General features: G+C 44.4%; 1 protein-coding gene across 2 annotated transcripts in view; it reads left to right on the forward strand.

The window, feature by feature from the left end:
- The window catches only part of STAC (SH3 and cysteine rich domain), a 70,118-nt gene that overhangs the window by 38,273 nt on the left and 6,822 nt on the right, over positions 1–25,023 (forward strand). The window contains exons 3-7 of one of the 2 annotated variants that reach the window (XM_054385027.1): positions 13,962–14,062; positions 14,544–14,625; positions 16,762–16,877; positions 21,177–21,258; positions 24,729–24,793. In XM_054385027.1, the coding sequence (XP_054241002.1) occupies positions 13,962–14,062; positions 14,544–14,625; positions 16,762–16,877; positions 21,177–21,258; positions 24,729–24,793 (446 nt within the window). The remainder of the gene's footprint in view (positions 1–13,961; positions 14,063–14,543; positions 14,626–16,761; positions 16,878–21,176; positions 21,259–24,728; positions 24,794–25,023) is intronic. The other variant, XM_054385028.1, reaches the window with a different exon arrangement.

Genomic DNA, 25,023 nt, shown 5'->3' on the forward strand with positions numbered 1-25,023 from the left:
CTAGTGTGAGGTGTCCCTGCCCATGGTAAGGAGATTGGAACTGGATGATCCTTGAGGTCCCTTCCAACCCTAACAATTCTATGATTCTGTCTTCCAAAGAACTTCTGTGTATTGGTTCTGTAGTTTTCTCACAGATAAAATAAGGGAGAACATTTTAGATTTTAGATAGCCCTGAGGAGCAAATCGAGGATCCCTTTTATGTTGTTGGGGCTCCACTCCTCAGTTTTAGTCAACAGAAATAATTAATATCATTTTAGAGCAAATCTCTAGCATGTTGGGGCAGACCCTGCACTCCTTTGTGCTGCTTTGTCATGCTTCAAGTTTAGGACTGAGGTTTCAGCTCTGTGGTGGCTACCTATTTTTCTAAACACATCCATTCATGGATATCTTATCACAGTTTGACTCTTATAAACCCATTCATTTGCTGTTCTTTCTAGTACTATTTGCTACTAAGTTAATATCTAACCCTGGCAAGTGAACATCTCCTGGAATGTATCTCTGCATCACTGTTTTAAAAGATCCTGGTTTATTTATTTTCCCTCACTGTGAAAAGAAAATCAAGTCAGAACACCTCTGGGTTTGCTGTGTTTAGCAAGAATGTGGTGAGCTTTGGCAATGTCCAATCAAATTAATATTGCCTCAGAGCAGAATCCTAAACAATACCAATCAGAAGCAAGTTCTTGCTTTTTTTCAGTCTTTGGTGTGTCATCAGTCACCTCTGTGGCTAGTTACTCCTGTAGAAAACATGGTGCCAATACTCCACTCTTAAAAAACATTGTTTATTTAAAAAACAAAACAAAACACAAACTCCATCTGTAGACTTTGCAACATTTTAGTCATTTGCAGTTCATTTCCTGTGCTGACTCACGTGGGGAAAAAAAACATGTTATGTTCCACACATTCCAAGCACACTACATACACTCAAGGTACTCCCATCCAGCACATCCATATCCTGCTTGTAACAGGGGCTCCAGAACTGGATGCAGCACTCCAGGTGGGGTAGATATTTTGTACAGTGAGATGGTGAAACGCTGCCACAGGTTGCTCAGAGACATGGTAGAAGCCCCAGGCTAGGTTTGGGCTTTAAGGCTAGGTTGGACAGGTCTCTGAGCAGCTTGATCTAGTGGAAGATGTCCCTGCTGACTGCAGGGGGTTGGACTACCTGACCTTTAAAGACTCCTTCCAACCCAAAACATTCTGTGATCCTATGATTTGAGAGACCTAGATTCTCACTCCAGTCAGTGCTGGATGGCTCTGAGAACTTAAATCTTCTTGGACTGCTGAGAATCAGTGCGAGTGAGAGAGATTTCAAGGTACACAGCCCCATGGTGTTCTTTAACATACCTCTGCAAAAACTGATGCAAAGTAAGAATTTGAATGTACCTGCTATCTTGAAATTGAACCTGGCATCTCTTGTCATTTCTTTCTTCAGTTAATAACTCCTCATAAGCATAGACCTTCCCACTTTGGAGAGGAGCCCTGTAAGAAGAGCTGTGAGAAGCCTTCTGGCAATATGAAGTGAAGTACCACAGTCATCAAACTGTGCAGTATGTAGTTAACTGTTAGCTATCAACTACTCAGGTGTAAATAATGCCACCTGGACTCCACAGATTCCAGAAAGTGGATAGCTTGTCTATTAAATTACAAATAGTGGGGATGAACAGATGGAACAAAGTAGAAGCAAACACTGTGTGCAGTGTAGATATGTCTCACCAGTGCAACTCCCATTCTTAATAAGCATCACAAAAAGGATCCAGTTCATGGAGCCCCACATACAGCTACAGAGACCCCTGCATTCAATTAATATTTTTCTGTGGTAATAAAGAGTTAAGCATACTTTAAAGCAAATACTGAAAGGCAAATATTTAGTCTGTTTACCCTCTGGGAGGGGTTCCTCCTCTGAGATGAGGCAAGAATGTTATCAGTAAATTGGATAATCAGGAGCTGCTTAGCTGAGAAAAGAGGGTGGAAATATATTTTAAATTCTAATTTGTGCTTGAACAGCATCAAGCATGTTGCACATTTGTTACCAGATAATTTTCAAGCTGACTGTAATTTGAGGGAAATAGCTATTAATATGAAACTGCAGTTAATCCCCTGTGAAAAGAGACTTTAAAGATGTTGACCAACATTTGCTGCCTAATTAGAGGGAAAACAATAACATTTTGTAGCACATCTATAATCATTATTTTAATACCATGTTAGCCAAGATGATTTTTAACCAAAAACTGCATTGAAAAACTGCTCAGTAGTGGCCAATTGCTCCAGAGATCAGCCCTAGTGAAAGCACATAACAGTAAGCTTAAAGCTTTGTAAAGACCTGGGGATGAAGCAGAATACAGGATTTGGGTTTTTTTATGTCCTGCTGTGTACTTCTCCAGTGATCATACAAGACATTGAGTGTTTCAGATAAGCAAATTACATGCAGCTTCTTGAAGCTGACCTTCTCGTACAAGCATTGTTTTTCTGTTTGTAGAGTCTTTGTCTGCCAGGGTATCCCTGTTACGTAGATAATTACACTGCCACGTAGCCAACAAAAACATCATCTAGAGGGGAAATTGTTGGGAGCTTCACCTTACTGTGAGTTGCAGAAGCCAGAAGATGAGGCAGTTAGCAGAAATCCTTGTGCCAGCACACAGGGTGAAATGCCTCCCCACACTTCTCTTGGATATAGAAGGATGTCTCAGAGACCAGTGACCCTGGCAGATCATCAGGAGCATGGCTTGGGGAAGAGTGGCTTGAAAGGTGCTTTGCAGAGAGGGGTCTAGGGGTACTTGTGGACAGCTGATGGGAGATGAGCCAGCAGGGTGCTCAGGTAGCCAAGAATGCCAGCACCACCTTGGCCTGTATCAGAAGTAGGGTGGCCAGCAGGACCAGGAAAAAGGTCTTACCCCTGTACTGGGCACCGGTGAGGCCTCACCTCAAGTAATATGTTCAGTTTTGGGCCCCTCACTACAAGGACATCGAGGTGCTAGAGGGTGTCCAGAGAAAGGCAATAAGGCTGGTGAGAAATCTTCAACCCAGGTCCTATGAGGAGGTGCTGAGGGAGCTGGTCTTGTTCAGCCTGGAGAAGAGGAAGCTCAGGGCAAACCTCATCCCTCTCTACAATCACCTGAGAGGAGCTTGTAGCAAGGTGGGGTTTGGGTGCATCTCACACAGATGCTCTTTCAAAATGAACCCTCTGGAAATTTTTTAAGCTGTTTCTTAACCAAAGAAAGAGAAGTGGTACTGAGCTCTTGTTGAGGGTGATACAGCATAAATGCTAATGTGGAGAGGACCTATATACTGGGTTTATTGAAGAATCAGTGACATCACAGCTCTTACCCTACTTATTCTTCCTCGCACTCCCTCCCTGCCTCCCTGAGAAGGCTGGACAGAAAGCGATGTCTGTTCCTGCTGAGATGCTGCTTGCAGTAGCCCATCTCAAGCACAAGTGGCCAAGGATCACTACACTTGATCCAAGTGAAGAAACAGTACTGGAGCAGAAGCCTGCATGTGGCCAGATCTTGAACATGAACTAGATTTTGAGTGGAGACACCTGTAATTATCTTCTGTTGCTCCTCCCTCACTATCTACTCTGAAAGAGGGAGGGAGAGGGATTGTGGCCATGGAAAGTCATAGTCAGCATTTTGTGTGTGAGGCTTTCTGCTGCAGGCTCTGCCTGTTAAGTCTGTGCTGACAAAACCCAGGAGCAAGGAGAGGTTGTGCTGATGTGGGACTGTTTGTGCTGCAGGAGGAAAGAGCCAAAAGCCTCAGTAAGTTTGAAATGGTAGAAGGCCAGAGAGCAAATGGCTATTTACATATCAGAGGGCTTCTCTAACTAAACCTTTTATAGTCTTAATTGATTGTCCTAATCTTCTGCACACAGCAGCCTCTTGTTCCAAACCCATTGATGATGGAGCTCTGTAAGCAACAGGCAATGTTAGAAAATCCATTAGCAGAGCAGAGAGGATATTAAATTGCTTTGCTGTGGGCAAAAGTGCTTTGCTGTTCTTTTGTTCTGTAACTCTTCCTACCTTTTCAGCCAGACCAGAGCCCTGCTCATTGTTTCACAGCGCAGCTTTTGTTCAGATACTGGTTTTCTTTTCCCCAACTCCTCTATAATGGTACAAGGCCTTCAAAAGATCAAGATTTTCTTACATTTAAGTGGCCTTACAAAATTCAACTGCTTTTTCCCAAGTGTTTCAAAACCCAGAAGAGGAGGCATGACTTTTTGTTTCAGCACATGGAGAGCACAGGTGCAAACAGCCTGAGTCTGCCTACACAGAGACCTTAGTTGAGAGCTGACTTTCATCATCTTTATCTCAGGAAGAGTTACTGAGCACATTATGTTTACTAATACTGCTGAGGCCAAGATCAGCCACTCATCTCTGTTTGTCCCTCCTTGGTACACCACTTGTTAGTTGGGGGTAATTTCAACCCACCACACCACTCCAGGTTTCATTTCTTCATGTTCCCTTGGTCTTCCATGTTCAGCTCTGGTACCATCAACATCTCTGAAGCAGTTCAGCATCACATTCCTTAGGCAATTCTATGCCTGTCTTTGAGCTCTTTTCCCTCTCAGCAGTGCAGCTTGGTACAAAGACCTCCAAGCACAGTCTCAGGGGTCTAGAAAAGAAGGTATTGAGATACCAGCATCAGTCTGTTTAGAGTAAAGAAGGTTAGATATGATTTATTGTGTTTGGGTTTTAGAGAGCTGGGAGCTTTCCCTTTGCTGATAGTTAGCTGTTAGTTTATTTATCAGGGCGTTCCAGCATCTTAATTAACATTTAGCTGATAAAGAGCCCCGAGGTGATACTTTAAGACATATGTAGGTGGATGTTTCCTTTCAGGGACAGACATTTATAGCAAAGCTGTTGAATATGTGAAAAGTGCATTGCAACAAACCTCTTGTGGCCTCACAGCAGTGAGTTTCATCCTCTTCTGATCAACAGGCATCAAGAAGGAGAATCACTTTGTGACCAAAAGACAGGAAAGGCTTATTTGCATTTTAAGTAATTCTCATTGTTCCTGAACCACAGAATGCAAAGTCTGGCAACACTGAAAGTTCTTTGTCAAGGAGCTAGAGAGTTGATTTGCAAGAAGGATGCTGATACATATGATTTGAAACCATGAAGTTAGAAAGGACTTTACTTCAGCAGGGACATTTTTCATCTCTGTGAGAGCCTTGAACAAAACCCTGCCTGTTACTGCTTCAGTTTGTTCTCAGCATGCTGTTTCTAAAGAAAGCTATGTCACTAGGAAGTCACTTCTAATTTTATGCACTGTTTTGTAGCCTGCCTACACACAAGGCAAAGTTTCTTGCTATTTAAACATTGGATCTTGTTATGGGGGAAATTGTGTAGGCTAGACACTCAGACCCACACCTTTCAGTGACATGTAATCTAAAACTCACTCATTTGTCTGGGCAGGTACCATGGCTGCTCCTATTCAGCAGAACATAAATACAGAAGTCCCAGCCTCTCTCCACACCCCACTTGGCTCAGACTGACACAAGATGCACTCAGGGCAATGGGACACTCCACACAGCCAAGGTGTCAGGTCCAGACCTGGCAGCTTGGTCCCAGATGGAGAGGTTCCTCCCCATGGGTAGCTCCCATGTGTTGTTGGACATCCCTGTGCAGTGTAGCCCCATCCCAAGGAGCTACTGTTTTACCCTACCCACAGCTCAGCACATTTTGAGCTGGCAGATTTAAATGTTAAATAAATAACCAACACAAAAAATACTCAACCTAAATAAGCTTAAACAAGATTTTTGCTTAGTTTTTCTCTGTGTGTTTTGAATTTTTTCATCCCATATGTCTATTACTCATGCATTGAGTGCCTTTACACAGTGTTCAAATGCACGTAAACTACCTAGTCAGGTCAAGACAGAATGATATCCATTGAGTACAATTTCATCTCCTTCAAAACAAGGAAAATGAATCCTTTTAAATCATCAAAAGGACAATGCAAAGAGCTGCCATGATACATTTCTCTTTGGACCACTCAGGAACAATACACAGCAGTCCACAAAATTACTACATTCTCCTTTTTTATTTCTATTTTAAACAACCCATTCAGTCCTTTATTTAGCAGTGGCAAGTGCCACAGGAAGATGGCTAATAGTAGGAGTGGTAACAGTAACAGGAATTTTGTGAGGTGGATGTTTGTCTATCAGTCAAGGCACCTGGCAGCTGTGTGCCCCCCAGGCTGAATTATCAGTCAGGCATCTGATGGCAGGGACTTCCAGGGGTCAGCTATATAGCAAGGTTGGGGAAATCTGGGTTCAGGCTTTGACCTATAGCTCTCCTGACAGCCAGCAGACAATCTGAACCACTGACCTCTCCTCAGTGTCAGCCAATGGGGCCCCAGCATCAGTTAAGAAGAGGCAGAGGAAGAGGCCAGGCGTTAGGACAGAAAAATGGTGAATTTCTGAGGCAACTGAGGAGGCTGAAAGGCAAGAAAAGGATTCCCAGCTCATCCTTACAAACCTCACGGACTGTGAGAATTAGGCTCCAGGTTCTTACCTTTAAAGCTGTGGATGTCCTGCAGAGAAAATGCCATTCTCTGCTCTGTCCACAGCTCTTGGCTGTGGCAGAGCACGGGAAGGAAGAGGCCAAGCACTTGTCCAGCAGCAGCCAGCTGCAAGGGCAGAACATAGCCATGGAAGAATCTTTTAAAATAGTCTCCCTTCGAGCATCAGAGCTTTTACACAAAAACAATTGGTTGATAATGAAGAAGAGGGCAGGAGAGGAGGATGCAAAAAGGCCTGAAGATGACTGCAAGGGCCCCAGTGCCATTTCAGGGACTTTCCTTTCTCCTTCTAAGGTGACATCCTAAACCCTTCACTAGTGCAATGCTGGCCCAGCTTGCTTAAAATTCTCCTTTTCCCATAAGTTTTGGCATGGAGACAGCACTCTGGTGCCAATCACAAATGCTCTTGTGGAGAAAGGGGCAAGACACTCATTATTTTTGTCAGCCTCCCACAGCAGAATTCGAAGCTCTATGGGAAATCTGCAATTAAAATATATTTATTTATGAAAGTTTTAAATCAAAACAATTACTGACTGGCATGTTCCTCTCAGCTAGAAGGATAGAAAATAGTGGTTGGGTCATAGCTGGAGCAGCTGGAGGTGACAGTCTTCTGTGTCTCTCTCCCTTCTTTCTCACTTTTATAGACCTGAATATTTTTATTCTGTCCTTTGTTGTTTGTTATGTGGGTTGGTGTTTTTTTTTTCACTTCAGCATGAGTGCCTGATATAGTTATCTTTATCCAGTCAGCACAAAGTCATGTTGTTACCAACATTTGCAGGTTTATTTCAGATTTCTCCAGGCTGTAGGGCTCATTTTCCCCTCTCCAGCTATTAATCTTACGTCAAGCCTTGAAACAACAGGCAGAAAAGCTTCAGCCAACAGTGCAGAGGCCAGAGCTGTACCAGCCGAGAGGATCATAAAGGTTCCCTTTGCATGTGTCTGACAAACAGAATTCTCCTTTGCATTCCTGAAGGTAAATGTCACTTTCCTGAAATGCAGAGTAGTTGCTAAATTACTTTTATAGGACAGCCAAACATAAAGACTTGGAATCAAATTCTGCCTCTGTCTCTTTCTGCTTCCAGATCTTCCTGATGACTCTACTTTGAGGTGCTCTGTTTCCATTTAGGCTTCCTCTAAAAAAAGGCTTAGATTTACAGAAGTCATGCAGTGTGTCCTTTGGTTAATATTTAAGGTCAGATTATCAGAACAGTTTAAGATTCAATTTTCTGTGGCTGTTCTGGAAAACCTAGCCACCCGTTTAGGTATTCAAATGGGAGCTGACCCAGTCAGGGAGTATTTCTAGCAAGGTGTTATTAAACATGACCTGCTTTTCCAAACAGTGTGTCCTTCCAGGGCCAGGTGTCTGGGTACATTAGCTGGTATCTAAAGAAAAATGACTGGGGTAGAACCTCCCTCATTTGGAATTTTATTTAAGAGCTGCTCAGATATCCTGACAATGACATTTCCTTATTTTCTTCCAGTGAAATGCTGGTCAAACAAAGGTTTGATTTTTTTTATTTGCAAAAGAAAGAACAGACAGAGATGAGCAATAGCTGTATGAATGCAGAGGGTGTGGAGGACATACATGCAAATGTATGTGTCAGTAGTTTTTTTCCTCTGTGAATTTCATGACTGCATTGACAGTCATGTTTATGGGTACTACAAGCTGAACATGTCTGGTACTTTCCGTTCTAAACCTGCAGCTTTAGCAGCTTGCAGTTTTTACAGCTTGGACACCAGCATCTAGGCCAAATAGTACCCTAACAGTGACACCTCTGACAGTTGTACCCATTGCTCCCTAAAGTGAGAGCCATTCTATCCCAAGTTTTGACAAACATGCTCATGTTGCAAGGCATAAAGAGACATAGACATTGAGCCTGCAGGAAAGCTATTCATTACTTTGTGTTTGGAATTAATCATAGAATCATAGAATTGTCAGGGTTGGGAGGGACCTCAAGGATCATCCAGTTCCAAACCCCCTGCCATGGGCAGGGACACCTCACACTACAGCAGGTTGCTCACAGCCACATCCAGCCTGACTGCAAAAACCTCCAGGGATGAGGCTTGCACCACCTCCCTGGGCAACTTCTTCCAGGGTCTCACCACCCTCATGGGGAAGAATTTCTTCCTAACATCCAATCTGAATCTCCCCATTTCTAGTTTTGCTCCATCCCCCCCAGTCCTATCACTCCCTGACATCCTAAAATGTCCCTCCCCAGCTTTCTTGTAGCCCCCTTCAGATACTGGAAGAATTCCTGTATTATGGTACTCAAGAGCTCATAGAATCACAGAATTGTAAGGCTTGGAAGGAGTCTCTGCAGATCACCAAGTGCACTCCCCTGCCAAAGCAGGGTTACCTAGGGCAGGTCATACAGGAATGCATCCAAGTGGGTCTTTAAAGTTTCAAGAGAAGGAGATTCCACAACCTCTCTGGGCAGCCTGTTACAGTGCTCTGTTCCCCTTAACAGCAAAGAAGTTTTTCTTCATGTTGAGGTGGAACTTGCTGTTTTCCAGTTTGCATCTGCTGCCTCTCATCCTGTTTCAGGACATCACTGAAAAGAGACTAGCACCTTCTTCTTGACTTCCACCCTTCAAGTATTTGTAAACATTAACAAAATCCCCTCTCAGTCTTCTCTTTCCCAGACTAAGCTGCCCCAGGGCTTATGCCCCAAATGATGCTTAAGGGCACGTATTAACCAATGAAAGCTAAAAAGTACTGAACAGGGCTGCCCACCCTGTTCAGTGGATGGTGTTCCTAGAGTAAAAATAGTGCCAGTCACATCCCTAGATTGCAATAAAAAAGTGAGTGAGCAGAACCTTTGTTTTGGCATGCTCAGCATTTACCAATTTAAGTAATTTTAGTAAGCATCTTTGGAGATGGGAGTGGGAGGGATGATTGGTTTTTTAGGGCAATTACAAAGAGTTCATCAAGCTGTTAGTCTACTCCCCCTTTGAATGAAAACCAGAGAAAAAATTGGTTAGGGTACTCCCAAGTTTAGATTAATTGCTAGGCTTTTAGTTCCATGCTTCATGATCCACCACAAATTGACATTACTCCAGGTGGGCTAAGACATTTCAGTGAGTGCTTCATACCAGTAGCTTCCAGCTGCACTTTAAGGTTAGCATAAGGAATATCTGCCAGAGGGAATCAGTGGTAGGCTGCAAGCAGGCTGTCAGCTGTTTAGGGGGACAGGAAGCAAACAAGAGAGTAATGGTCAGGCTTGCAGGTCATCAGAATACGTTCAGCAGAAGTCCCTGAGGAGAGTCTTTCAGTATCCCAGATTTCATTACTTCTGCAGGAACACACCCAGATGTTGTTGTGGCCATCTCAAATGTGAACTTTCTCCTTACTCTTCCCCTTCCCCATGCTTCAGTCTACAGAAAGATTAACCCCATGGGAATAAGTGCAGCACAGAGAGGCTTTCAACTCCAAACAAACCCTGGTTAGCCTATGGTAGATAAATCAAATGGTACTAATTCCCCTCAGCTTGTCTGCCCTGTTGTGGTGGTAGTGTCATTGCCATTGTCATCAGTGTTTACTTTAGTCATTACCACCACCTATTTTGTACTCTTTCATCTATGTTCAGACCAAATTCCTAGGTTTCTTGGGCTCTCTGGGGGAATGTATTGGCAAATAACATTTCAACACCTTGCTCTATGCTGTGCCACTCCTTCAGGCATAATGAAATAGCTCTTACCCCAGCATGACTGTAGGGCTGTCGCTGCACTTACTCAGCTTTCCATAACTTGTGTGCAAGATCCATGTTCTGCCTGCTTTTCCCCCCTCTTCAAACTACCAGAGTGCCTTCCCACACCAGCCCCATTGAGGCAACTGCAGAATCAGCCAGCTTGCTTACATGGGAGGCCAAAACCTGATGCAGTGGGTAAAACCGTGCTCTCATTTACACCTATATTGGACATGGATCTGTACTTCTCCATAATGTGAGCTGTGGCTGTGCTTCAGCTCTGCATCTCAGGAACTTTTGGATCAGATACGTTGCAAGTAACAGAGTTGTCTAATCTCTGGCATGCAGCTTTGAAATAGCTCAGCCATCATCCTCTGAGGAGGATTGATTCAGTGTGATGGAGATCAGAAACTGAAGAAGAAATAATTATCCTGGGGAAAAAAAAGAAAATCTGCGTTGTAGAAATGCCATCTTCAAAGCTTGAGATATGGTAGTTAAGTGCAAATACAGAATAAAATGCTTCTTCTTTAAGCCCTTTAGTTATTCCACAGTGGGAGGCAGGGAGCTACATGCAAATTATTTCCAAGCTGCCTAATCCCACAGTAAACCAAGTAGTTAGAAATGACAATGACTTAAAGATTGAAGCTTTTGGTAGTTAAAGGGAATTTAATTTTGATTTTAAAAGACTTCTTGTAACCTCAAGTGTGTGACTGAAATACTTTTCCTCTCTCTGAGGCCACTGCTTACCTACTAACAGGTAACAAATGACCTTCAGCAACAGAAATATAGTGTTGTTCTTTTATAATGTTTTGTCTTACTCATTTTGACATGAGCTGGGTCTCTTTAGTCCGGAGAAGAGGAGCCTGAGGGGTGACCTCATTCATGCTTATGAAGGTGTGCAGGGCAGTGTCAGGAGGATGGAGCCAGGCTCTGCTTGGGGATGTCCAATGATAGGACAAGGGACAATGGGTCCAAGATGGAGCAGAGGAGGTTCCACGTGAATGTGAGGAAAAACTTTTTCACTGTGAGGTTGACAGAGCCCTGGAGCAGGCTGCCCAGACAGGCTGTGGAGTCTCCTTCTCTGGAGACATTCAAAATCCACCTGGATGCATTCCTGTATGACCTGCTCTGGCAGTGGGGTTGGACTGGATGATGTTTCTAGGTCCCTTCCAACCCCTAAGATTCTGTGGTTCTTGGTGACTCTGTGGCCATTGGTTTCTGCTTTGAAGAAGCTGGGGTTTGATTTTTGAAGGCAGCAGAGGTATGTTGCATTCATTTTGCACATCATGGTGATGAGCAGTTCCATTGACAGAGGTGTCTCTTCTGTGATCACCTGGTTACAAAATCAAGGACCTATGCCTACCTTATCATGTGAACTCTGACATGGGTGGGAGGAAAGCTGGGAGAGACTTACTGCCTTTTCAGCTGAATCCCAGGAGTAACTTGGCACAGCACGTAAGAGTTAAGCCAGTGCAGACCAGCATGAAAGTAGGAGACAGTGTAAGCACTGACGGTAAAGCCCTGCTGCATAGGCAAAGTGTGACATCATTTTCCCTTTTCCCCCCCTTTCACTCCTTAAATATAAGACAAGAAAACGTGGCAGAAATCCTGTGTTTCCTCACTGTGTCAGTGGTTGATCACCAGGAAGGGTGATTCAGGGTTTTGTCATCAGTTAATGACAGCGCAGAGCCGCAGGAATCAATGCTGGTTTGAGCACGTGCTGATGAAAGGAACTGGAATGGGAAGAGTCCTCACAGCACAGTCATCAGAGTACAACCACACAGAAAAGGAGAAGTTAATTAAAAAAACAAACCCAAAATCAGCCCACCAAAACCTGGGGATGTGTTCTTCTAGTAAATCCTCTGTTTGCTAGGAAAAAAGAATGCAGGACTGAGGCGAGATGTCTGCATAGATCTGAGCAGCGAGGTGCCCTGTGTGGGTTCAGCTGAGCAGAGCCAGGCAGGCAACAAGCAGGGAGCAGGTGCTGACCCCACTCCATGGGAGTCCCCAGGGTGCATCCCATGCTTAACCCCATTCATTCTCCATCTCTCCAGCAGTCTCAATAGGAAGGAAGGGAGGATGTCATTTTCTTCTCCTGCAAGAAGCACACAAGTGGAACATCTGAGGCTGGCCTACTGCTACCATCTCCAGCTCCTCCTACCTGCCTCTGTCTGACTTTGTCTTGGTTTGAGAAGGCAGAAAGATATTTTACCACCCCCACCCCAACCCCAAAGGAGACAAAAATGTTCTCACAGAACTGGAAATTAAAATGGAAATACTATTCACAAATATAGACAGAAATAGCAAATACACAAATTCATATTCAGCCTCAGCCCAGTTCTCTACCTGTACTCTTTTCCCCAAAACTTCACTAGGCCAAAACCTTCCAAAACCTTGCCCCCGTCCAGGCAAACCCCAGGTCTCAGTGTAATGTCTGTGTACATAGGGGGGTGCAGGATGATGGCAATGAAATAACAGAGATTACACTTTCCTGTGTCCACCTCCTTGTGCTTCTCTGGTACTTGGAGGACTTTTTACTCTACAGTTAAGACATCCAGTCTTAAACCCACAACAGACTTGAAAGTGTCCCCATCAGGGACCTCTTGCCCTGAAAGCTGTCTTGCAAGGCTCAGGTTGTGTTGCTGGCTCGCTGAGCCCTTCCCTAAAGCGCTTGTTTGAGGCACAGCTTTTCACTGAATGAAGCCAGCAGCACGAACATGACAGTGACTGTACAAATAACCAAGAGCTACAGGAGTTCTTTCAGATGCAGAATCTCTTCTGACTAATTTTTCTATCACGTCTGACTAATAAGGGATGGTTAAAACGTCAAGAGTGTTTGGGGTGGGGTTTTTTTTTTGCTACCTTGTTTCTTACTCTCGCAGTAGATGCTGATGAGCTGACACGTTGTTTACTCAGTCTCTCTATGCAGTCATGTGGGGATGAAAGTACTGCTGTAGCTTAACTGCTTCTCTGTAGCTTAGGAAGTCTTAGGAGTGCATGAGTATGAGTTCTTTTTGCCTGGAAGCAAGCAGACCTGGCTTTGTCATTTAAGATGTTGAAGGTAATACAGAACTGCTGTTGTCCAAGTGGGACAAGTCTCCTTCTGCAAGGCAAAATTTCTCCTGAAGATTCTCTACCTGTGGCACTGAACTTTTCCACTTACAGTGAAGGAGTGTAAGGTCAAGTCCATGGACTGCCACACTCAGGGATGTGCAAAGAGCCATTCCTGCACCTTTTGTGCACTGTCACAGGCAAGTGACAGCAGCAGTCCCTTGGCTCCTAGATAGGCAGCGGTGAGGGAACTGGCTTAGTCTTCTCACACACTTCTGAAGCTACCTCTCAGCCCCAAAAACTTCATTCTCCTTTGGTGGTCTGGCTTCCCAGGGCAGCTTCAGAGCCTGGGTGCTCTTTCAGTAGCTCCCTCAGCCATGCATGGCTCTCATGCCAAGCCCTTTCAAAATGGTAATGCTGATGTGTTTGAGGCAAAGACATCACTGAGAAGGCTATGATACAACAGAGCATAGGCCAATGTGTATCTAAAGGCAGCAATAGCCTAGGAGAGAGCCTGGGAGAGAAACGCTTCAAATGGAGAAATTATAAAGAAAATGTATGTATATTAATAAAAAAAAGAAAAAGAAAGAAAAAAGACAAGGTAGAGAATGCTGCCACTGATCTCCCCATCAGCTTGTTCAGGTCATTTGCTAAATGCATGGAAAGTATTGATTCTGACTTATCAGATCCTTTCCCTGCATTTCTCAGGGACGACTGCTAAGCATGGGCTGCGCTGCAAGGCCTGTAAGATGAGCATCCACCACAAGTGTGCAGACAGCATTGGACAGCAGCGTTGCATGGGCAAGCTGGTAAGTGAGCAGGGCAGGGCAGCAAGTGCAGTGGGAGGCACCAGCTTGTGCTGGAGGCACCTACTTTGTGGGCCTGATCCTCTGACTGGCATTTAGCTGGTGCATGAACACAACTGACACCAGGTCTCTTTACTGAGGTGGGAAAAGTAAAGCCAGGTTGTGTCCTATTATCACCTTGGGTAATTGCTACTACTCAAAAACCTGAATGTAATTTAAACCCTTCCAACCCCTAACATCCTGTGATCCTGTGAACCTTCTCAGAATGGTTTTTAGAGTGGCACAGGACCTTATCATTATTTTTCTTTTGCATCCAGTGGTGGTTTATTTACATGCTACAACTTTCTACTCGAGATCTGTGGGAAATTTCCTAGTCATCAGCCTAAAACTGCCACCTGCCATTAGCTGCAGAGCTGACTTCATTTCTGCTACATCAGTGGTGGCAGCAATGCTCTTCACTCGTTCTTGCTTTCTCTCCCTCCAGCCAAAGGGATTTCGACGGTACTACAGCTCACCACTGCTCATTCATGAACAGTTTGGCTGCATCAAAGAAGTGATGCCTATTGGTAGGTTTTGATTGCTTTTCCATTCAGTCTCCCTTTGGCCAGTGCTCTGCAACAGCAGCAGCAGACTTCCAGCCGTGGTATTTGCCCTCAGCAGCCTTCCAGCTCCTTTCGGTGACTGAATGTCCTTCTGCCAGCTCAGGAAAGGACCACTTCAAAGATACAAATCTGGAAGAGGAGAGGGTGTGTTTATTGTGTGTTTCACTCCAAACCCCCTATGTGCAACCTTGTTTGTAACAATAACTAGCTGAGATTAAGGTAGGAACTTGGAAGGCAAGGCCAGAGAAGGGCAACAAGGCTGGTGAGGGGTCTGGAGCACAGCCCTATGAGGAGAGGCTGAGGGACTGGGGGTGTTCAGGCTGGAGAAGAGAAGTATTGCTGTCTACAACTACCTGAAAGGAGGCTGCAGCCAGGTGGGAGATGCTCTCTTCTCCCAGGCAACCAGTGACAGGAGAGGACACAGTCTCAAGATGTGCTAGAGGAGGTTTGGGCTGGATGTTTGGAAGAAATTCTTCACAAAAAGAGAGATTGGCCATTGGAATGTGCTGCCCAGGGAGGTGGTGGAGTCACCATCCCCAGAAGTGTTTAAGAAAAGAGTGGATGAGGCACTTAGTGCCATGGTTTAGTTGATTAGATGGTGCAGGGTGATAGCTTGGACTTGATGATCTCGAAGGTCTTTTCCAACCTGGTTGATTCTGTGAAGGGAAGAAACCCTGGAATATTGAGGTGAAGGTCTGAGCTGGGAAGAACCAGAAAAAAGGCAGGGAGATCAAAACAGGAGGCATTCAAACCACTAGTATGGCTTTTGAGGGACATTGGTAGATTCCTGGCTTATTTCATCCATAATTCTTACTTCCCTCATATTTTTCCTTATTAACCATGTCTGTGTGTTATCTGAGGATTTAAAAGACCACTTGCTGCTCACTGCAATACCAAAAATCTGAAAAGAAGCATTTTAAAATAGAAAACTTGAGTTGATTCTGGAAGAGTTGTCTTCATCAGTGTTCTGACCTGAGAAGCCCAGCAGTACAAAAAAAAAAAGGAAAAGAAAAAGTTAAAAGTAAGCAGTCTGTTTACAATGATTTTTCTGAGGACACTTTGTTGGTTTTGGCAGCTTAAAAACAACCCCAAAAAAAGAGAAGTTAATGACATGGATTTCATCTAAGTTTCTCTTTCTAAAATACATCCATTATTTTTGCCAGGAGTTATGGAAGCATTTTGAACAAACTGGCTATCAAATGAGGTGTGCTTTGCTCAGATCAAAATTCAGAGTCTCAGTTCTGTGGCCTAACTTTCCCTCCTGCTACAGAGTGGTATGAATCTACTGTATTCTATGTGTCTACTGCCTGGTGCTGCAAGGGAGGCTGAGGTCTGATAGTGCAGAAGAGGATTTGAGCTGAATTTACTCCCGCCAGCTGAAGGCATCCGTTTTGTTGCCATGGGAGATAACTTCTGGGGCCTGCTGTGAGGGAGAGGGGGAGTGAGAATTTGAATGGACATATATATATATATATATGCCAGTAGGGGTGGTGACCTTTTTGGCTCCCCCTACCCCGAGCTAGGCAACCTGGAGCATGCTCCCAACAGCAGGTGCCTGCCTCCAGCCCCCATATGGCCCCACAAGGAGGATGTCCGTGCCTTTCATGAAAGGTGTGGGCAATCTCCTTCATCCCCACCAGCCAGGTGGGAGCATGGTGAAGGTAGATGGGTAAAGGTGAGGGCTCACCTGTACCACAGGGATGCTCAGATGCATTGCAGGGTTTTAGCTTCAAGCATCTACTGCTGAGAGGTCAGTGTCAAGGAGAAGCAGAAAACATGGATTAAAGGCTCTTGGTACTTTGTCTTCCTTGTTTCAGTGTAGGCAGCATCAGTGGTGATTGGGGAAGGAGGATGGCAGGTGAAGAGAAGCAAGGCAGTGGCAGGGACACAGAAAGCCCATACAAGGGGAGGATGATCTTCACAGGAGCAGAGAGGCAGCAGAACATGGCTAACAATAGCCAATTCCACTAAGTTCACCCCAGGTAGTCTCTCAGCTTGTGTCAAAGCAGAAGAAGAGGCAGGTGTTCCTCCAGGTGGTGCAGGAACGTGACTAGAGAGAACTTCCAGGGATTAATGCATGCTTTGCTCCTTCTGTTGCAGCCTGTGGAAATAAGGTTGACCCTGTGTATGAAACTCTCCGCTTTGGGACTTCCTTAGCCCAGAAAACCAAAAAGGGCAGCTCTGGAAGTGGGTCTGACTCTCCCAACAGAAACTCTGTGAGTATCCCATATCTTTCTTCTGTTTTCTTTCTGGCGTAGCAACAGCTGTTCAGCCACAAGAGTTTGCATCAGGATTCACAAAACTTGTGTTTCAAGCTGTCAAAAAACATTGAAATCTCACTCTCAGCTTCCAAAATAAGACCAAAAAACATGTTACCTTTTCAAAGTCAGGGTGTAATTATCTTTTAGATGACTCTTGAGGAAAAGAGAAAAACACAAATTAAGCTAATAATCTCCTTTGCTCAGACTGGGAAAGGAAATTACATTCTTTTGATGTGCATGCATGTGTCAAAGTGGAACGAAGACATTTAACTGCCACACTGGAGCAGATGCCTCCTGCCTGCTGCTGCTGCTGGGCATTTACCCTTCATGCAAGTAGGAGTAGTGGGTTGGAGTCCTCAGAGCCCAGCTCCACAGTACAAGCCCAGCCAAAATGAAGCCACTGCTCCTGCAACAAGGCAATGGACTGGCAGCTCCATCCCTGCAGTGTAGACTCGGGAAGGAGGCATCACAGCTTTGGGCTCCCATCTCTAAAACCCAAACACAGGCAGATGTGCACAGCATCCTGATCCCAGACACCAGATTCTCACCTTCATGTTTATCTTTGGCATTCACCATCTTTTAGCATAAAAGTCACTTTCTTCAGGATCATGGCAGGAGGGCTGGAGAAAGAAGGGAAACTGTATTTACCTCAGCCATGCCTTTATTAAATCCATACCTAGTTCAACAGTAAAAATTAGCAATTTCTTCCTACACAAATGGTTGTTTCAGCAGCATTCAGACCCAGGAAATCAGGAGCTCAGTCATGGTGTTGAAGAAAAGCTTCATACCTGTTCAACTCTCATAAACAGGCACTTAAGCCTGTGCTTGAGGCTCTCTGTTTTGCCAACAGACCCTCTCCACTCCACACACCCCCCCCCACCCCATGCAAAACAAAAAGATAAATCACTCCTGGATACACTTAGAGGCTAAGCTGACTGTCATGTCTAAAAATCAGACCCACATTATCTGGCACTCTCCTGCACTCACCTCAGGATAAAAATCCACAGGCACAGAGACATGAAGAGCCGTCGTCTGCAGGCTTCAGGGTGAATACTTCCATGTTTCATTTAAAGGTATCTGCTTATGTTTGGTACAACATTTCCCTGGCACTGAAATGCACCTTCACTCATCTGGCCTGTGCAGTAACCTCTGGTGGTATAGGTGGCCTCTAAACAGATGTCCATTTGTGCCAGATGGGGGGCAGAAAAACAAAAAAAAAAGAGAGGAAGAGTTTTAAACAAGAAGTAAGTCAAAGCTCCAAGGGAGTTATTAAACGACATGTCCTCTATTCACCCTTGTTTGTGCCTTAGAATTTGGTAATTTCCATTCTCTTTTAAAACTCCAAATGACTTTGCCACCTGTTGTGTGGTGATTAGAGCTCTTTCTTTTTGTTTTCCCCCCAATTATTTAATTTACTTTGATACAGAAGCTCTACAAATGTAATTATTGCTTTCTAAATCAATAAAGCATTCTGTTGAATTATGAATGACAAGCCTAGAAATCAGGAGTGCTGTGTCAGTTTGCCCTAAGGAGCTGATCCTATCTAGATGAGGTGTGGGTGTAGAATGAGGAACACAAGTTCATTATAGGAATTTCTTCAGGGTATTGAGGCTGAGAGAGAATATAACATGTGTCAGGGTACAGAAAATAGGCAACATTAAAGAAATGGATAAACAGACACGTGAAACCATATCCCCTGGTTTCTCTTTGATGTTTCTATGATAACTACTGCCAGTTTAAGCCTATGGTTTGAGGAAAAAAAGATAAAAAACAGGGGCAGGCACAACCCTGATCCAAATTATGAGGCCACAGAGCTTTACTACTGTGATGTGTGACCCAGGAGTGGGCACTGACCAGTGACCAGAGCAGAGACAGGACACAGAGCCCAGGGAAAAATGCACCAGAGCAGGTGAGCTGGTAGTACACATGCAGTTAATAAGGCAGGATGACTAAGATCCCTCTCCAGGTGTCCTCACTTCTCTGCATCCTCTCAAAGGAGAAGCAGCCATGCAGCTATGAGCATCATAGGAGTTTGTGGCTATGCTGTGTCCCAGCCCTAGGTGGTGGGGTGTGCTTCAAGGTTCTGTCACTTCACCAAAGCAAGGACACAAGAGATCCTAGTTCACCTTGCAGGTGGTGTCCAGGCTGCCAAGGGGCTAGCTCTAGGTCAGAGCAGTGGAGCTGCTCCTGCTGAAAGTAGTTAAAAGCACAGGTAACCAGCCTGGATGAGCTCTGAAGCTTCCAGGAGTGGAGCTCATGTCCTACACAGAGCAGGGATAGCCCTCCTGATCCAGACTAGCCAAGGTATTTTTAACAGGACTGAGCAGTGTGGATGCAGCCTCTGTGACTTTGCAGCCCAAATTCTGTATTTCCCATAAAAGAAAGTGGCCATATGCTCCAGATCCACTACCTACTGCTTCCTTCAAAACTGTGCTTCTGCAACCCACATTCATACAGAAAGTCACTCGAGGTGATGTAAATGGGATTGCAGCTCTTGCTAGTTTGTTTTGTGGTTCAGCTTCTCTCAAAAGCAGCTTAGTAATTTCTATTAGACCATTTGTTATGTAGCTCTGGACCAACAAATCATCAAAGGTAACTGAGAATACTGTAGGAGTGAGTTTTTGGGTGAGATCTATGCTGAAGAAACAGTCGCTGCAGGTCTCATAGTGTGCCCAATAAAATACGAAGCTAATCAGCAATTATGAAGCTAGTCTGTGAAGACTGAGGAATACATCATATCAGTGAGCTGAAAAATAGCTAGGACTTAATATTTCAGCAAAGATAACCTTTCGCTTCTCTACCCAGCAAGCAGAAATCCCTAGATAGGCTCTATGCTAACTACCATTGATGTCACTGTGCAGGATGCAAGACCTGCTGCAAAAAGCTGAGTCTTAAGACATAACGAAGCAGTAAAGACTCTTAAAACATCAAGGGATAAAAAAATACAGCTACAAGATACTGTGGCATAAATCTCTTTGCTCATTAGTACCTTTAGATGGAGAGGTAGCTAGAAAAGTACTAAATACAGGAAATAAAATTGTCCGAGTCCTTTCTAAGACAAGATTTGTTGTCAATACTAGTAAAAGAAAAAAAAATAAGAAAATCTGTAAAGCAATTCAGATTTTGTGCTCCCTGAACAAAAGCAGTGAATGTTCCTCACTGAGCTTTTTTTCCTGCAATGCAGGCAGAGGTCTGCAAAACAATGGGCAGAGCTGTGTGTACAGTAGGATTGCAAAGTGCCATGGAAGTTAAGTCCTTCTATGTGTCTCAAAATCCTGTTAACAAGAAATAAATAAAGCCTAGGAGCAGATTTTCACATTAGAGAGAGCACCTGGCTCAAGTTCAATATTTGGAATTTTTATGGTTATCAAGGATATTTTAGCCCCAAAGAAGTAATGTGTGATGAGTGCAGAAAGTGAAGTTCTGTAAGGTCAGATTTGTGCAGAGTTGCTGGGAGCAGCTCCTGGCTCCTGTCAGGCTCTGCAGGGAGGAACTGACTACCCAAGCAAAGAATCTGTGCCTTATGCAGAGTACACTTCTAGGCTTGAGATTGTCATCCCATGTTTTCCAACACCCTGGAACAATGGGTCCCTAATCATGACTGACATTAATATGGTACAAATAAGGAATGGTAGTGACTCTACCAACAACATTTGTGTGTGATTTTTTCCCTAACCATACCAGTCAGATGAGTGTTTAAAAAGAAAGTGAGAGCAGAGATCTGATGACTAACTCCCATCATATTCCTGCTCCTCCTTTCACAGCATGCTAACAGAATTGAAATCACCCTTACATCACAGGGATTCTACTGAATAATGTGGTCAGGGTTAATAAATCAATCCTTACAATTATTGTCCAATGTCCTTGGGAGATACCTATTTAGTATACCTGCAGGATCTAAAATTTCCCCAAGTCCCTCGTGTCTTACACAGAGAACCACGTTGTTTAACATAACCCTTTGCTCCTTCACTTTCACTTCACTTTATACTGCACAAATCTTTTGTACTGCAGGCTGTGAACTTGGTCTGAAGTTCTTTCTGGGCTTTTCCTGCTCCCTGTGAAGCAGATATGCGCTGTGCATCACCAGATGTATCACCAGAACACTGTATCACCAGATACAGTGTTCTGAGCAATCCCATCAGGCTGATGTGCCCAGCTCTGATAGCACCCAAGTATTGCATTCCTGAAGGTTCTTGAGTGGTCTCAGTTCACTTCACTGCTCACTTTGCTCACTTTGTCCCATCTCCTTTGCAGGCAGCTGATTTGGCAGAAGTCCCTGAGGAAGGTGGTGGCTCAGCAGGCACCCTTGACATAAGCAGGAAGCGCAGCAACAGCGGTGAGTGCTGCCAGGCCAGGAGAGCATCTCCCGAAGCATGGGCCTGTCTCCAGCCTATTCCATGTGTTCATGGCCTGGCCAGGCTTTGGAGGGCTCTGATTTTCAGAGCAGGAGGGGTATGGGGGATGTAGATTGTGTGAAACCTTGAGGAATGCTTTAGCCATTGTGATGTAATCCAAGGCACCAAAGCTTTCTGAAGGTGCCCTGTTGGGACCTGACACTGGACGAAGTCCAGGTCCATTCCCTGTCTCCTGTGCTTCAGGAGCATGACTTTAGATTCATCACTTACTGTGCTTCTTTTCCCCATTGGCAAAGTGGGACAAAAACTGTTCTTGCTTTTCCATGTGTCTGACTTGTCTACATGGCTCTCCATACCAGAACTTCTTTGGGACAGGAAGTTTATCAGATAGCATCCATGTGTCTGTAAAGCATCCAGCACAATAAATCCTGATTGTAATTGCAGCTTCTCAGTACAGCTATAGCATGTGCCCAGTAATGTGATCAGCCCAATTTTTCTGTCTGGTTTGCAGTAGAAATATTTTTATAGCATTAGTGTGATGGGATTTTGAGACCATCATACCAATCAAAAGCTTAGAAAAAACCTCAGCCACTGGGGGATGATGTTTGTGACCCTGTTCTTGAATTCAGTCACAGTGAGGGAAGCATTAAGTACAAAGGGTTCTGGAGCACTAAGCAAAACTTCAGGTTTCATCAGGGCAACTTCTGTAGCAGCACTTGAAGGCTGCTTTGCTGAATCTCACATGAGATATATACTAAAAAAAAGTAAATCATAGTGAGTAAATCTTCTTCACAGCGCCCTCAGTGCTCCCTATGTTCTGCCAGCAGTTCACGTAGGTGAACTGCCAACTTCAGGTCTCTATTTCCATTCTTACTCCTTTCCACCCTTCCTAGCCCTATCAGTTCTCACTCTGTTCAGTCACTTTCTCCCCCTCATTTTGGGAACATCTCATTTATGTTATCTGCTTTCTCCTGGCCATTTTTTAGCTTTTCTGCCTTGCAAGTGCAAATTGACTTGATCTGGTTAAGGCAAAAGCATTCACCTTGTTTTCTCCTGCCCACCTGAGATTTCTTTGTCCCTTTTTGAGTTTTCGGATGACTTTTTACTTCATTGTTGATCAGTAGTTTCATTTCTGAAATCCAAAGAAACTATTCCCCCCCACTCTCTGGGATCTGTATTCAGTGAATGCACTGGAAGGTGTTCAAGGAAATTACGCAGAGAGATTAGTTTAAAAACTCAGCGTGTGTCAAGCCTCCAAATAACTTCCCCAGCACATTAGCAATTCCTTTGATCAGCACTGGCTTTTTACAAGCCATCCTTCAGAGGCTCAGGGTATAAATTATGTATCAGTCACTCCAAAAAGTTTCCCCTTGGTAGATTTTTAATAAACTGCCCTCACTGTTTGCACAAGCTATGGAAATGGTAAAAAAAAACAGCCCCACAACCTTTTCAGACTGTAAGAAATCCCTGCTTCTTTTTTTTTCTTTTCCCTTTTTTCTTTTTTTATTGTTTGTCTGCTGCTCCTAAGGCAAACAAATATGAAAATAAATGGATTTCTGTTGTATGGAGACATGAACTACTTACCTCTATGGCCTTGAGATTTGAGTTCCTAGTAACATCCAGAGACTGTGAGCTAAAGAGAGATTAAAAATTTAACAAAGTAAAGGCAAAATGTTGTTACAGGGTGATTCACCTCTCCTCTTTCCTCACTTATCCTCTGCCTCTGTAGCAGGCAGTTTCACATTAATGAATCAGATCCTTCCCAGTTATTTTTCTTCTTTTTCCACTAAAAAAAAAGTAGTCTTCTGCAAATAAGATTTTAGTAAAATGTCAGGAAAAAAAATACTCTTTGCTGAAAGGGAAAAGAGGCTGCCTGCAGAAGGTTGAAAGGGCTCAGCACATGTGTGGCCATCCCTCCTATGAGAACAGTCTCAAGGGAAGATTCTTTGGTCAGGCTCTGGAATGCCCACTAGGAAGTAAAGCTTCCTAGTTCCCATCTGGAAGGTGGCATTCCTAGTTCCCAGCCCTTCAGCCTCCTCTGAGCTGGTTATACTCCCTCACTGCCGTGAACTGCCATCTGTAACAGACATCCCACAAGCCAAAGCACACTTCAAGTGGCATGTACCTGTCACCAAGAGAGATTTCAGGACTTTCCCCTCAAGTCAAATATGAGATATCCTCCCTGCAACCTCAGGCTTCTTGAGCACTTCTCAGACCACTGAGGGGACAGTCCAGCTCCCTCCTCACCTGCTGGGTCAGCTCCACAGCTCAGGGGACTGCACATTAGTAACTCAGCTTTGTTTTCTCTCTCCAAGCAGAAAATACTCCAAACACGATGCTGAAATACTTCCACTTCATCTGGTGAAGGACTTTCTGCAAGTCCAAAATGCTCCTGGTTACCCAACTCATAACTCAGCAGGACTTTTTCTGTTTGCCCCCCCTAACTCCTTTTCCTTTGGGTATAGAACCAAAGCATAGCAATTTGAGTAGAACCTAAGCACTGCCAGATTGTATCCCAGCAGCATTTTAGACCCCTCTGTGCAGATGTCAGATATCCATATGCTCCTGTACTACAAGATACAAGAAACTAATTTTATTTTTAAGGTTTTCCCTTTACTACTAGTGACCATTTGTGGTCTGCCACAGGACTTGGTGAGGAGCACAGTGAGCCCCACCCAGGTCAGACCACCTGGGCAGGACTTGAGGCATTTTCAGGTTAGATGCTGCACATAGCAGCTCACGTGCTGCCTTCAGGACTGCAATGTGTGTCAAACAGGCATCAGTCAGCTCCTGAAGCCATTGCAGCAGAGGGTAACTGATTAGGTGTCAGGTATGGTAAGTGCTGTGACTGTTGTCTCACTCTGTGAGTTTCTGATTTAGTAACTTAAAGCAGATTTTCACACATACAGGTCTGTGTCTCTGGTAACCCATCCCAATGGGAAAGCAATTCCAGCACCTCCTAGAAAATCAGGAGGCAGTGTATCCAGTGTCCCTCAGACAGGGACTGCTGGAGGGAGAGAGAACAAAGGCAGCTATCAAATATTTAGAGACAAAGAGGGGAAGGAAGGGGCTCTGCATACAAACTTCCCCCAATGTTGCTTATATGTGGGCATCAGGCTTTGTAGGTGCTGGTAAACAGAAATACTGCTGGTGCTGATCGTGAACATACACCATTCAGTGTGAGGGAATGGCTCCTGAACTTTAGACAGGAATGCAACTAGGGGACCTACTCTCTATTCCCAGTGCTGTGCTTGTGTGTACTCCTCTGATCAAAATGATTTATTTGTCACAATTACCAATTCAGCAGCACCAAGCTTGTTGTGTGCCAGTGATGTATGTGCTTTTCTGGGGAATGCACAGGGAGTCGGGGGGAAAGGGAACAGGTCAAGGTGAGGTGAAGAGTCTTAAAGCTGTCCTGCAGTGTCATGTGTTTGTGTTTGCTTTCTTTCAGTGTTTACATACTCTGAAAATGGCACAGAACACTTTGGAGAAGAACCAAAAAGCTTCCATTCCCCGGTATGGACATACATCTTCATGGGATCCAGTGGGGACAGGGAGTCCTGTCAAAGTCTGCTTTAATGGATAGCTGGGGGCCTTGAGGAGTTCTGCAGAAGCATCCATATCTGACTGTCATGTCCTTATGCCATTTATGGGACACTGACCACAGCTGGAAGCAATATACAGGACTGGGTTGTTCTTTGGTTTCCCATTAGGGTTCCTTTTATCTTCTCCTGTTAATTAGAAAT

This window comes from Indicator indicator, chromosome 11 (genome assembly GCF_027791375.1).
Source record: "Indicator indicator isolate 239-I01 chromosome 11, UM_Iind_1.1, whole genome shotgun sequence".
NCBI lineage: Eukaryota > Metazoa > Chordata > Aves > Piciformes > Indicatoridae > Indicator > Indicator indicator.